Source organism: Berghia stephanieae, chromosome 7 (assembly GCF_034508935.2).
Source record: "Berghia stephanieae isolate SIO BIC M18660-M18661 chromosome 7, UCSD_Bste_1.3, whole genome shotgun sequence".
In the NCBI taxonomy this organism is placed as follows: Eukaryota; Metazoa; Mollusca; class Gastropoda; order Nudibranchia; family Aeolidiidae; genus Berghia; species Berghia stephanieae.
The window spans coordinates 19,820,283-19,835,609 of record NC_088366.1 but is presented as its reverse complement, the minus strand read 5'-3'; the positions used below and the strand labels follow the sequence as shown (position 1 = coordinate 19,835,609).

The 15,327-nt window shown below is 39.0% G+C and overlaps 1 protein-coding gene across 1 annotated transcript in view; it reads right to left on the bottom strand.

Moving 5' to 3' along the window:
• Positions 1 to 2,424: 2,424 nt before the first annotated feature.
• The window catches only part of LOC144976849 (scavenger receptor class B member 1-like), a 26,693-nt gene continuing 13,790 nt past the window's right edge, over positions 2,425 to 15,327 (bottom strand). Inside the window, exons 8-13 of the mRNA XM_078921360.1 lie at positions 14,789 to 14,973; positions 10,817 to 10,947; positions 9,571 to 9,644; positions 8,790 to 8,841; positions 7,368 to 7,529; positions 2,425 to 6,240 (exon numbers count right to left, since the gene is read on the bottom strand). Coding sequence (XP_078777486.1) covers positions 6,211 to 6,240; positions 7,368 to 7,529; positions 8,790 to 8,841; positions 9,571 to 9,644; positions 10,817 to 10,947; positions 14,789 to 14,973 — 634 coding nt within the window. The 3' untranslated portion in view covers positions 2,425 to 6,210. The remainder of the gene's footprint in view (positions 6,241 to 7,367; positions 7,530 to 8,789; positions 8,842 to 9,570; positions 9,645 to 10,816; positions 10,948 to 14,788; positions 14,974 to 15,327) is intronic.

Sequence of the window (15,327 nt, the reverse complement as noted above, 5' to 3'; positions counted from 1 at the left end):
AATTCAGCAAGCTAGAATTCAGCGACTACTGTATCTTGAAACAAAACCAATCAAGAGAACTCAAGCCTGACTTGCTGAACATTTTTACATGAACACACGTAGCAAATAATATGCTATTCCAACAAAATCAACCATTGAAAGGTGATCAAGTAAGTTATAAATACGCGATCGGCGCAAATTATGGATTAAAAAGATCATTCTCTAATGAACAGTGCAGTGGTCGTTCAAATTTCCAAACAACTTCTGAATTGATTGAGATGCAAGGAATTTACCCAATGGAAACCGTACGGTGCTCTTATTGGCTAACCAACCAGCGGCCTCGATGAGAAAAATATCCGCCATTTTGATGTTGGCTGGGAATCGCGTTACTATAGTAAACAAGCGCTGATCGGCCGTTCATGAAAACAAGTTGCTGCTCGCTCGTTTAACTCAAAATTATTCAAAACGATCTCTCTAAAATGATATAAATGTGACTTCTTAAGGTTTTCTTCACGGTCAAAACCACACAACATTCTATTAATGATTACGTCCGAGGCAAAAAGGAATATTGACAGGTCGACCGAGAGTTGAACTCGTGAGACGACAAACATCAATGCGAAGTGTAGCGAGAGTCAAGCTATTGTTTGTCTTGTCCTATTCTATATAGAGAAAAGGATAAATAGTATAGCCTCGTGTGTGAGTGGTTGCGTGTCATAGTCTTGTTTTTAAATTGTTTCTGTTGTTTATGTGTGTAGTGATGACTCTCTCACACTCAATTTCAATGCCGAAAGAGGAATTCCGGCACACAAGAAAAAGGGGAATTGGGGTGGTATTTGGCATACATATTGTATAATATCTAGTTCTAAATAGATAACTGATTAGAATTATATTATGATATATAAACACAATGCCAAATACAATTCCGAAGTTTCCTTATTTCAAATGAAGTAAAGCTCCAAAACCTAATGATAGTGATTGTAGTACTGAGTGTTAGTGAGGTGATGTGGTGTTGGTGGTGGTTGTAGTTGTCGTAGTAATAGTGATGATGATGTGGTGGTGGTGATGATTGTAGTTGTAGTAGTAGTGGTAGTGATGATGATGTGGTGGTGGTTGTAGTAGTAGTGGTAATGGTAATGATATGGTGGTGGTGGTGGTTGTAGTAGTAGTGGTCGTGATGATGATGTGGTGGTGGTGTTTGTAGTAGTAGTGGTAATGATGCGGCTATGTGGTCTAGTAGTATGACACTCGCTTCCGGATCGGAAGGTCCTGGGTTCGAGCCTCGCGCTCGGCGCATAGTTGAGTCCTTGGAAAAGGCTCTTTACTCACATTCTCTCACCGTAATCAGGTGTAAAATGAGTACCTGGCCGTTAACAGAGTTGTCTTTGTCCGAAAAATTGTAATATCGCCTACATGTTAAATGTTGACCAGGGACCCCTTGTAAAGCGCTTTGAGCACATTTAGTAGATATTGCACTATATAAAGCTCAATTAAAAAAAAATAATATTTCAATGATGATGATATGGTGGTGGTGGTTGCAGTAGTAGTAGTGGTAGTGATGATAATGTGGTGGTGGTTGTAGTTGTAGTAGTAGTGATAGTGATGATGATGTGGTGGTGGTTGTAGTAGTAGTGGTAGTGATGATGATGTGGTTGTGGTGGTTGTAGTAGTAGTTGTAATGGTGATGATATGGTGGTAGTGGTGGTTGCAGTAGTAGTGGTAATGGTAATGATATGGTGGTAGTGGTGGTTGTAGTAGTAGTTGTAATGGTAATGATATGGTGGTGGTTGTAGTAGTAGTGGTCGTGATGACGATGTGGTTGTGGTGGTTGTAGTAGTAGTGGTAGTGATGCTATTGTGGTGGTGGTTGTAGTAGTTGAGGTAGTGATGTGGTGGTGGTTGTAGTAGTAGTGGTGGTGGTGGTTGTGGTAGTAGTGGTAATGATGATGATATGGTGATGGTGGTTGCAGTAGTAGTGGTAGTGATGACGATGTGGTTGTGGTGATTGTAATAGTGGTAGTGATGATGATGTGCTGGTGGTGGTGTAGAAGTAGTGGTAGTGATAATGATGTGGGGCTGGTGGTTGTAGTAGTAGTGTTAGTGATGATATTGTGGTGGTGGTTGTAGTAGTAGATGATGTGGTGGTTGGAAAACACATTACAGGTTATTATAATACATGATTACACACATTCTCTAACTTCATTTTTGACAGCTTCGTTGTGCCATAAATATACGCAACAGTTCTGAAACATTTTATTGTGGATTTTGATATTGTTTGTTTTTCTTGTGTCGTTATGTTGACATAGATACCGAATGAATGGTAATTACTACATTCTCAGCCAACAACAAAATGGCGCTGGACACTTTTTAGGCTTCGTACGTATTCTCATTCGTTTAATTCTATGTTGAGATGATTAACCAATCACTCAACAAAACACCCAAAAATGAATTAGACGAAGGTCTATTGATTAATTACTGGCCTTATCATTCCTCATGACGAGTCAACAAGAGGATTATAAGGGATGAACTCAAGTTGATTCCATATAAAATTTAAGTACTTCGCATCCTTACAGACATCCATGCACAAGAGGAAGATTTGGTGTGCCAATCAATAGATGCTGGAGAAAATTAGAAAAGAGACAAAAGATCATCTGTGACTTAACAGCCCATTCATGTCGTGTTCGTCGACTGATTGTTTTAATCCCGAAATGTTCTTCCAGCCATTGTATGGAAGCCAAGGAATTTACCCAATGGAAACCGTACGGTGCTCTTATTGGCTAACCAACCAGCGGTGAGAAAAATATCCGCCATTGAGACATGGGCTGGGAATCGCGTTACTATAGTAAACAAGCGCTGATCGGCCGTTCATGAAATCTAAGAAAATAACTTCCTGCTCGCTCGTTTAACTCAAAATGATTCAAAACGATGTCTCTAAAATGATATAAATGTGACTTCTTAAGGTTTTCTTCACGGTCAAAACCACACACCATTCTATTAATGATTACGTCCTAGGCTAGGCAAAAAGGAATATTGACAGGTCGACCGAGAGTTGAACTCGTCAGACGACAAACATCAATGCTAAGTGTAGCGAGAGTCAAGCTCTTGTTTGTCTTGTCCTGTTCTATATAGAGAAAAGGATAAATAGTATAGCCCCGTGTGTGAGTAGTTTCGTGTCATAGTTATGTTTTTAAATTGTTTCAGTTGTTTATGTGTGTAGGGATGACTCTCTCAGTGAGTCTCACACTCACTGCATCATCATAGCAAAGAGACCCAACTTTAAATTTGGCTCACAGGAATTTCAGACACCACTCGTAGGAATTTCAATGCCGAAAGAGGAATTCCCGCACACAAGAAAAAGGAATTGGAATGGTATTTGGCATACATATTGTAGAGTATCTCGTTCCAAATAGATAACTGATTAGAATTATTTTATGATATATAAACACAATGCCAAATACAATTCCGAAGTTTCCTTATTTCAAAAGAAGTAAAGCTCCAAAACCTAATTATGATAGTGATTGTAGTACTGGTGGTAGTGAGGAGGAGGTGGTGTTGGTGATTGTAGTAGAAGTGGTGTTGATGATGATGTGGTGGTGGTGGTTGTAGTTGTAGTAGTAGTGATAGTGATGATGATGTGGGGGTGGTTGTAGTAGTAGTGGTAGTGATGATGATGTAGTGGTGGTGGTTGTCGTAGTAGTTGTAATGGTAATGATATGGTGGTGGTGGTGGTTGTAGTAGTAGTAGTAGTAATGATGATGATATGGTGGTGGTGGTGGTTGCAGTAGTAGTGGTAGTGATGATGATGTGGTGGCGGTGGTATAGTTGTAGTGGTAGTGATAATGATGTGGTGCCGGTGGTTGTAGTAGTAGTGGTAGTGATGATATTGTGGTGGTGGTTGTAGTAGTAGAGGTAGTGATGATGATGTGGTGGTGGTGGTAGTTGTAATAGTGGTGGTAGTGATGGTGTAGTAGTAGTGGTAGTGATGATGATGGAGTGGTGGTGGTTGTAGTAGTGATGATGATGTAGTCGTGGTGTAGTGGTAGTGATAATGATAAAGTGGTGGTGGTTGGTGGTGGTGGTGGTTGCAGTAGTAGTGGTAATGATGACGATATGGTTGTGGTGGTTGTAGTAGTAGTGGTAGTGATGATGATGTGGTGGTGGTGGTTGTCGTAGTACTGGTAATGGTAATGATATGGTGGTGGTGGTGGTTGTAGTAGTAGTAGTAGTAATGATGATGATATGGTGGTGGTGGTGGTTACAGTAGTAGTGGTAGTGATGATGATGTGGTGGCGGTGGTATAGTTGTAGTGGTAGTGATAATGATGTGGTGCCGGTGGTTGTAGTAGTAGTGGTAGTGATGATATTGTGGTGGTGGTTGTAGTAGTAGAGGTAGTGATGATGATGTGGTGGTGGTTGTTGTAATAGTGGTGGTAGTGATGGTGTAGTAGTAGTGGTAGTGATGATGATGGAGTGGTGGTGGTTGTAGTAGTGATGATGGTGTAGTGGTGGTGTAGTGGTAGTGATAATGATATAGTGGTGGTTGTTGTTGGTGGTGGTGGTTGCAGTAGTAGTGGTAGTGATGACGATATGGTTGTGGTGGTTGTAGTAGTAGTGGTAGTGATGATGATGTGCTAGTGGTGGTATAGTTGTAGTGGTAGTGATAATGATGTGGTGCCGGTGGTTGTAGTAGTAGTGGTAGTGATGATATTGTGGTGGTGGTTGTAGTAGTAGAGGTAGTGATGATGATGTGGTGGTGGTTGTTGTAATAGTGGTGGTAGTGATGGTGTAGTAGTAGTGGTAGTGATGATGATGGAGTGGTGGTGGTTGTAGTAGTGATGATGATGTAGTGGTGGTGTAGTGGTAGTGATAATGATATAGTGGTGGTGGTTGCAGAGTAGTGGTAGTGGTGACGATATGGTTGTGGTGGTTGTAGTAGTAGTGGTAGTGATGATGATGTGCTAGTGGTGGTATAGTTGTAGTGGTAGTGATAATGATGTGGTGCTGGTGGTTGTAGTAGTAGTGGTAGTCATGATATTATGGTGGTGGTTGTAGTAGTAGAGGTAGTGATGATGATGTGGTGGTGGTTGTTGTAATAATGGTGGTAGTGATGGTGTAGTAGTAGTGGTAGTGATGATGATGGAGTGGTGGTGGTTGTAGTAGTGATGATGATGTAGTGGTGGTGTACCCAAGTGGTAGTGATAATGATATAGTGGTGGTGGTTGTAGTAGTTGTGGTAGTGATGAAGTGTAATGGTGGTTGTAGTAGTATTGACGGTGATGATGTGGTGGTTGGAAAACACATTATAGGTTATGATAATACACGATTACACACATTCTCTAACTTCATTTTTTGACAGCTTTATTGAAGCATAATATACGCAACAGTTCTGAACCATTTTATTGTGGCTTTTGATATTGTTTGTTGTTTTTCTTGTGTCGTTATGTTGACATAGAGACCGAATGAATGGTAATGGTTACATTCCCAGCCCATGATATAATGGCGCTGAATGCTTTCATTAGGCTCCGTACGTATTCTCATTCGTTTAATTCTATGATGGAAGCACTGACCTGTTGACTCTCTAAAATTTGTTCGATATGTCTACGTAAGGCTCAGCGATATTGCATCACTATAACGGGTCTTTGAGAATCCCAGTGAATATAATTTTTACTGTTTATATAAACATTTAAGTAAAAATTGCCGTCGTCCGAAAATCAGATGATCTTTAAAAGCGTCTTGTCTCTTTTAATTTTTTTCCCAGCATCTATTTATTGACACATCACAATTTCTTCCTGTGCATGGATGTCTGTAAGGATGCAAGGCGATTGAGTTTTACATATTCGATGTTATTTCTTCGTGTGGGGATATTTACAAGATTCCAGGGTGCATGAAACTTCATCAATGTATCAAAGCTAATAGAGACCAAGTGGAACAAAGCTAGTACATATGCGATAAACAATTTCCTGACTGATTGAAAATAGATATGGAGTAAATCAGGAAGTAGATACATAGAACTTGCGCTCTAAATTCTAAAGTTATTGCCATACGTTTTTGTAAGATTCACTAAATAGATCGGGGTCAATGCTATTTTCAAATATACCCATTTTGTTTTTATATTTTATGTGATTATTCTAATATAAGTTCATCATTGGGTTTCCATTTTTCTGGGTCACCTGGAATATTACACCTGGTATTTTACACCTGGTATATTACACCTGGTTCAAAGTTGATTTCTCCTCCTACTTCAGTGTCGACTTGCAGATGTCGCTCTGGGCAAAAAGAGAAAAATGTAAAATACTTTAGGAATGACCAATAGATGAAGGTCCCTCCTCCTCCTCCTTCTACCAATCCTCATCGTCTTCCTCTTCTCCTCCTATTATTCTGTCCTGCCGTGGACTGGTTTCACCTTTCCAAGGAGATTGGAATAAGTATTTTGATATCACACTTTTGTTCCCTATTGGAGATATGTAATAACTTTCTCTTTTATGGCAAGATGGTTGCAGTTCTTAAGCTGTGACAATACAATAAATTGATGGTTCGCACGTTATTAAGCATAAAACCAATCAGAATACTTCCTGCCAGAAAACCCGTTTCGTCCCCTTGACTATTTATTTTCCGTATAAAAAGGCCTGCGATACCGGATTTGTACATGTCTAACACACACATAGGCCAGGCCCAGTTAGTGGGTATTTCTCACAATATTTTTACACACTGATAAAGGAATTGGATCGCAAAACCTGACGACATGATATATTTTTTCAATCATCTGTGTTAAAAATGTGAGTGATGCTCAAAATGTGTGGACTGTTTACTCTGTGTGATAGGCAAGCACTTGCGGTGGCTATGGGTCTTCGGTTCACGGTCAAAGGCTGATTTCAGGGCCAATATATTCTTTATTTCAAATTTTTGAGTAAAAAATAAAACACTTAAATGTTTATTCAACGAGTTTTAATTTAAAATATAAGATAACTGACGTAATTTTCAAAAGTGTATGCTGATTGAAGAACTGAAGGCTCATACTATAAGATAATAGTTAAAAAGGCATCCATGTCAATAGCTTGGCAGGCATAGATAGCAACAAGAGCTCACAGAGGAACTTGCTTCTTTGGTTTCTTACAATGGCTCCAATATACAACACACATGCATGCACGATGAATGAATACTTTTAAATAATATACATTCTCTATAGCTAGAATGAAGATGACGTAATTCAGGCCTTTGTTATTGTTTTTTGCCATCCACGTTTATGAGTAATTCTCACTTAACGGTATTATCCAGACTATGAAAGTTATGGTTACACAGAGTTTTGTCTGTTGGTCCATTATACTTCCGGATGGCAATGTTGTGAGCTTATTAGTCAAGCGCATACTATCTATTGCACAGCCTCATATCTTACGTGATTTTCCTTGTACCGTTTCCTGAAGATCAACAAAGTAATCGCTATGAGTATTAGGCATCCGACAACCAATAGGCCTATTTTAACTCCCAAGAGAATGGACATGGGTAGAAACATTTCGTCCTTGATCTTGTCGGCGTGCTCGTTGTCGATTACGATATTCTGGTGGTGGAAGATTTAAATCGATTTCAAAATCAAATGGTTGCGGTGAAATAAAAAAAACCCCAACAAAAATAAACAAACAAACAAAACAAAAACAACCCAACCCCTCAAACCCCCCCCCCCCCCCCCCCAAGAAAAAAAAACAAAAAAAAGAACAACAAAAACAAAAACAAACAAACAAAAAAAAAACAAAAACAAGAAAACAACAATAAAATACAAGAAAACAAACAAAATAAACAAAAGAAAAATAACCCACAATAGCAACCTCCCGCCCCCCCCCCCCCATCCCTTCCCAAAAAAACCCCCATAAAACAACAACAAAAAACAAAAATACAGCAAAACCAAAAAAAAAAAAAGAAAAAAAAAACCCCCAAAAAACATTAACAAATCCAAAACCAACAAACAAACAAACAAAAAAAAAAAATACAAAAAAAAACCCAAACCAAAATCAGGGTCGATTTTAAGGAAAAACGGAATAACCCAGGCATCAGCCGCAATGCAGCGCCGCAAAGTGAGGTAGGGCAAGGTGACTTGAAATAGGGACCTCCTAGCGTTTGTACGATTCCCTATCCACTCAACACCAAGGATCTGTCCCATACAGTCCTGTCGAGAACCAATTTTAAAATGGAGGTCCGACTATATCTCTGTCATAAAGATGTCGCACAATTAAATGCATAAAAGAAAACTCCTTCCGAGCCGTAAGACCCCTGGAGTAAGGGTTTACCCCTGTTTTTATAACGTGAAACGGACAATATCAATTGCTAGCCACCCTTTGGAAACGACGCAAGTCTATCGCAAAATACTTTCCGCCAGATCTAACAGACCCAGCTACCAATTTACTGCTGGGTGGACAGGAAAAAAATCTCGACTGTACCCAGGATCGATCTTGGTCCCTTTTCGTGCTAAGCGAGTGCTCTACCAGATGAGCTACCGGGACCCCCAAATACAGATAGTCTTGGGGAATTTTTAGTGTGGTAGCGCAGCGCGGTGGGGTGCTCTATATAGATTCCTTGGGCCAGAGACTGGAAATAGAAATTGTAATGATGGTCATGATGGACATCATCGTCATCAACATCATCATCATCATCATCATCATCATCATCATCATCATCATCATCATCATCATCATCATCATTATTATTATTATTATTAAAACCTGTTACCCTAAGTTTATTATAATAATATATTATAGAAAAGTGCATAGTAAATTGATTGCATCTCTTGTACGAGTAAAAGTGTTAAAAAGCTTAGACCAGTTACCTCGTCCATCCACAGGATCGGAAAGAACAATCTTCGGATGTTTTGCATCTGGCTAGTGAAACAGAGGGAGAGAGAGAGAGAGAGAGAGATGTAATAAGGAGTTAACTAAGTACGAAGTATAATATTATGTGTGTTAAATCTGATGTGATAAATCTGTGAAACGACTGAACTAGGCGTGGATAAGAAATAGATAATCCTCCTTCGCCGACGCCTCCTTCTTCTCCTGCTCCTCCTCTCCCTCTCCATCCTCCTCCTCCTCCTTTTTCTGCTCCTCCTCTCCCTCCTCCTCCTCCTTCTTTTTCTGCTCCTCCTCTCCCTCTCCCTCCTCCTCCTCCTCCTCCTCCTCCTCCTCCTCCTCCTCCTCCTCCTCCTCCTCCTTCTTTTTCTGCTCCTCCTCTCCCTCCTCCTCCTCCTTTTTCTGCTCCTCCTCTCCCTCCTCCTCCTCCTTTTTCTGCTCCTCTTCTCCCTCCTCCTCCTCCTTACAGGAACAAACCGACTTGCACTTAGATGCAAGTCTGGTAACCCAAATGATTATGGGCTCATTATTGTAATGGAAATCCCACCTCAAACCAACGCAAAATATTGTTCATTACAACGATGTTTAAAAAAAAATGACCCCATTGTTGCGTTTGATTAACAGACCTGCAAATTTGAGCATATCGGAGCAAATGATATTTTTGTCTCTCTTGTAAACTTGTTTTGTTTGTTTGGTTGTTTTTTTTTCTTTCCCGATATTGTGCGACCCGTTGTTTTAGGACAAAAGAGCAGTAAAGGAAATTACCTGAATCCTTCTACTTGTTCCACAAAGAAATTGATCTGAATTCTTTTGTTGATCTGCATTGGAAAACCTGTCCACTGTGGGAATGCAAAGCACAAACATGTTTAGTAAGGAAATTATTCAAAATGGCACCCCCTCAATAAAACAAAAACAAATTAAAAAAATAAAGCGCGAACAACGCCCCCTCCCCCAAATAAAAACCAAGCAAAAAAAACAAAACAAAACAAAACAAAACAAAAAACAACCAAAAAAAAAAAAAACCCGAACAAAACAACAGAAAAAAAACAACAAAAAACAAAGGAAAAAATATAATATAAAACTAAAACACAAATATTAAAAAACTCAAAAACAAAACAAGCAAAAAATAAACAAACAAATAAACAAAACAAACCAAAAAAAAAAAAAATAAAGCAAAAAACACACCCCCCCCCCCTCGTCAACAAACAAAACGCAAAAAACAAAACAAAAAAACAACATAATCGGGAGCAGGCACTGGGGTAAGATGCAAAAACGAAAAGATGGATATGAAACAGCGATAGACAAAGCAGAGAGAATAATACAAGAAAACATCATCCCATAAAAAATTTAAAAAAAAATCAGTCTGCCTCGACAGAGGATCGAACTTTAGACCTCCAAATTACCTTCCATGCGCGCTCTGGTTAAACCATAGGGGTTACCTGATAGTAGGGACAATTTCATGCTTATATTCCACGAGAGTACACGTTTCCGCTGTGAACGCTTTTTCGCGTTATAAAAAAAAACAAAAAACAAAAAAACAAAAAAAAAAAAGCGAAACAAAACAAAACAAAAATTGAACATGAATGGAAAAGGCCGAAGACACAAGTGTGTGTTCCATTTTTGTTTTGGAATGTCAAAATAACATTTAATGGAACAGACACTGCTCTTCAGATTTTTAGCATTACTGGAACCCCGAATATTAATCACTCTGGGAAAAAAATATGTATTTAATATTTGGCCAAAAAAAAAAAAAAAACCGCCTCGTTCTTCAAAAATCAATCGATTTAAATGACTTTCATCTTAGAAAAAAAACCCCCTGAGATTTCGCGAAGTCCCATTTGAGAATTTTTGTTAAGTTGGGTGTCATTTTAACTGATCAATATTTGAATGTCGAGTATTTTGGCCAAATTTTTTTAAATACATATTTTTTCCAGAGTACAGCTGTTAAAGAAAGAGCTTTTAATACAGCGTAATATCTTCTAAATGTGCACTCAGCTTATTGACAACTCACCGGCTCGATGTCCATCCTAGTCTCGTGATCATGGACAACTGGCTTGAGCCCATCCACGCTGTTCTGGACATCCGGGTCCACGTAGAGAAAATGAGGCAGAGAGAGAATCAATGGCACCCTCACGCCGTCCACTGACCAAGGGGGAAAATGGAGAAAAAATAAAATTGTAATATTTGTAGAGAGGTTTACCTGTCGTTTATATGATTATACGGGATTTAAAAAAAAAAAAGTAGTCCTTCAGAGCCAAACGGCTCATGGAGCCGGAGGTCATCCCGGGTTCTATAGCGTGAAAGAGACAGTAAAAATTAATTGCTACCATTTGTATAGGGTAATAGTCTATCGCAAAGTACTTCATGCCAGGTCTAACAGACCCAGCTATTCAATCGATGCTGGGTGGACAGGGGGATCGAAACAAAATTCTTGACTTCGCATGGGATCGATCTCGATCATTTTGCATGTGAAATGAGTGCTCCACCAATTGAACTATCGTGACCCCCGGTCTTGATTAAGCCAGACATTATTCTCCACGCTCATTTCTACCTCAATTTATTTTTACACTAAAGGTAACCTTGAATTGACCCACTCTCCATGGGAGATTAGTTAGTGTGCTTTAAGTACTTTAAGCCGTAAAATAAAACCATCACAAATGAAGCTCCCAGGACATCACGACTCAAATCCAGATAGCCCTTCTACCATTCAGAACTAAAAAAAATACTTCGATATTGGGGAAGCCTGGAGGGAATATTGGACAAATACCATGCTCAAGGGATGTGAGGTAATCAAAGACCCAACAGAACTTATGCCAGGCTGAAGCAGGAATGGCAATCGAAAACAATGGGTCGCCTCAAACCGACTACTGACAGGCCATCGGCAGGACTGCTGCAAACATGCATCGATGGGGTCTGAGGGAGTCCCCACTATCAGGGAACATCAGAGACATCAGACCACATAATCTTACATAGCCCTGTGACGAGATTGGCCGGGGTTTTCGAGGCTGTCCTCAACTGCGGTGACGAATTTAAAGACTGGCTGAAGACTTGCAGCAGCGTGGAGATGTAGCCATACGCTACTACTACTACTACTACTACTACTATTACTACTACTACTACTACTACTACTACTACTACTACTACTACTACTACTACTACTACTACTACTACTACTACTACTACTACTACTACCACCTCTACTACTGCTACTACTACTACTACTACTACTACTACTACTACTACTACTACTACTACTACTACTCGTAAAATATATTTGTAGTGGAAGTTGTACATAACCACACACAGTCCACACAGCCACAGTTCAGTGAACAATGGCTAACTAAGCTAACTACATAGGCATTGCTTTGATGGTATGCGTTTAGAGTAAAAATCTCACGCAATGTTAAGAGAAATTAATGGCGGGATGGGTGATCAACGATATTTAAAAAAACCCCAACAATATCATATCAAATCATAATCATTCTGGGTTATAAAGATCAAAAGACCCCAAATACCGTGTCGTATATATATTATATATATATATATATATATATATATATATATATATATATATATATATATATATATATATATTGATAGTACTTAATACAAACAAACGAAAAGATCAAATTGATGCATGGATAGTATAAATACCCAACATCGTATATTTGACAAATCGGCTCAAAACGGTATTTTGTCGTGATCGACGTATACATATATGCAGGTCTGACATCCGAACCCAATTATGGGCCTAGTTTAATATTGTTGTAATGGACAATATTTTGCGTCATTCTTTGAGATTTCCATTACAACATTGAGCCCATAACTAACTGGGTTACCAGACCTGCAAATAATAACACGTCTATCGGGATGAATAAAGTGCTGAAAATGGAATTTATTACCAAAAATGTCAGACTTGGGCATGGTTTTATTAAGGTTGAGAATAAAAATAGTGTCCTAATATGCTAAAAACCCTGTTTTTTAAATCAGATTGACTGTCATTTGACTTCTTAGCATCTAATTAATCCCGACACAATATAGTTTTGAGACGATGGGTCACATATTTATACAAAATGTCAAGTGCATGAAAAAAAAACTACTACTTTTTCATGATAGACTTATTAATAAGGAAACTATGTTATTTTTGTTGTCCCGACGAATGGGTTTCTGCTTGACATTTTAGTTGATTTGCAATGTTGCATTGTGAAGCCTTTCCGACTTTACAATAATATGCTTCAACAGTCGTGACGTCACTTCCCTCGTAATGACGCATAGTAACTTAGTAACTGGTTCTAAACTATCGGAACAATGGCGGACGCCCTTATGAAATACTTTTCCGACGAACATAAAAGTGTATCCAGAGGAGAAAAATATTATAAATCTGATCATGTTTTGTCTTTTATTATCCATTCTGATCACATGACATATGAAAAAGTTCTAGCCAGCATGAAGAATAAAAAAAAGTTCCGATTTTCTTTGTTTAGTGTGTAGTAGTAGTTATAGGCAACATCATTCGACGGAAACCGCACTTGTTAGGGTTGTTAATGATCTCCTCTCTGTTATAGACAATGGTTCATGTTCTTTGCTGAATTTGCTTGACCTATCGTCTGCTTTTGATACTATTGATCACAATCTTCTTCTCAAACGTCTTGAAATTACTTATGGCGTGTCTGGTGCAGCGCTTGATTGGTTTAGGTCATATTTGTTTAATCGTAAACAGATTATTACGGTGGATGAATATAGATCGGAGGAAATCTTTCTTGATTGTGGGGTTCCCCAGGGTTCAGTACTTGGACCCGTTCTTTTTGTTTTGTACGTTGGCCCTCTGTCTAAAATCATCAGAAGTTTTGGTCTGTCTTACCATCAATACGCTGATGATACGCAATTGTACTGCGTTTCCAATATGAGAAATTTACAAGAAGTATCAGCCAATAGTAAAAATTGTATCCAAAGTGTTAAGAAATGGATGAATGAGAACAGACTGAAACTGAATGATGATAAGACGGAGGTGCTGTATGTGGGGAACAGGAAGTGGAAAAGTGAAACAGATTTGAAGTTGGGGGATGCCTCTATTCAAATTGTTGACAAAGTGAAAAACCTTGGCACATTCTTAGACTCTGGACTGTCGATGGAGCATCAGGTTAATAATTTGGTTAGATCTCTCTTTTTCCAACTAAAAAAGATTGCTTCCATTAGACGGTTCATATCTGAGGATGTGACCAAGCACCTGGTTGTGTCCCTCGTACTATCGAAATTGGATTATTGTAATGCTCTGTTGTTTGGCGTTTCGCAATACAATCTGAAACGTCTTCAGATTGTCCAAAACAGCGCTGCCAGACTAGTATTTATGAAGCGTAGGTGCGACTCTGCCGGACCTCTACTTCATGACCTGCATTGGCTGCCTGTTGAGAAAAGAATTAAATTCAAAGCTTGTGTTTTAGTGTATCGTTGTCTTGAAGGTACTGCCCCTTCCTACCTTTCAGAACTAATTGAAAGATATTCAAAACCCCGCCCCTTACGTTCGGCCAGTGATTCCACAAAACTAGTTGTCCCTCGAATTCGGAAAAATGCTGGAATGAGATCCTTTTCTCATTTCGGACCCTCTATTTGGAACGCCTTACCGCAGAGCATTCGTGAAAAAGAATCTTTGTCTATTTTTAAACGTTCGCTTAAAACATATTTGTTTCGATTTTAGTAGATGGTATGAGAAGCAAGATAGGTTTGGTTTGTGTTGTGTGTTGTATTGTGTGTGTGTGTATGTGTGTGTGTGTGTGCTTGTGTGTGTGAATGAGTATGTTTCAGCCAAAGTAATTTGTAATTTAAGCGCTTAGAGTCTGGTGTCTCGGAGTTATAGCGCTATATAAGTTTTCAGCATTATTATTATTATTATTATTAGAACCAAGCTGCTGGTTGCTGGGCGGACGTGACATCAGACTATTGAATTCTATTATGCTGGTAAGAAAATTGTATTATTGCACCTTACCCGGTTTTTCACACGCCGTGTTGTTTTGTAACCCCGAGGGGAGACAATTCGTCTGCGGCGTGCAAAACCCGAGGTTGTCGGGGTTTACAGAGGCGTTGGCGAACGTGGACGGGCCTAACGTATAACGTTTGAGGCTAATACCCTGGGGGGACGATACCTCTTTCTCATAATCTAACTTAACACTTCTGCAGAAAAATAAACAGAAAATAATGTAGTTAAATATGTATATTTATCCATTTACCATTCTTTTCTCTTCTTTTTTTTTCTTCACATTCATGTGTGTTGTCATCAATTTGTATGACATATTGGCGAAAGCCTAAGATTGAATAAATTTTGTCTTTTCACCTGAAAACTTTGTCGTGTCCATATATCTGTCCATCAATTTATCTCTTCTCTCTCTCTCTCTCTCTCTCTCTCTCTCTCTCTCTCTCTCTCTCTGTGCTCATCTACATCCCTGTACTTGAACTGTTTGATTCCTAAGTCGAATTTTTCACGACGTGCTTTCGCACATTTTGCTCCCTCTTTGTGGAACGCTCTTT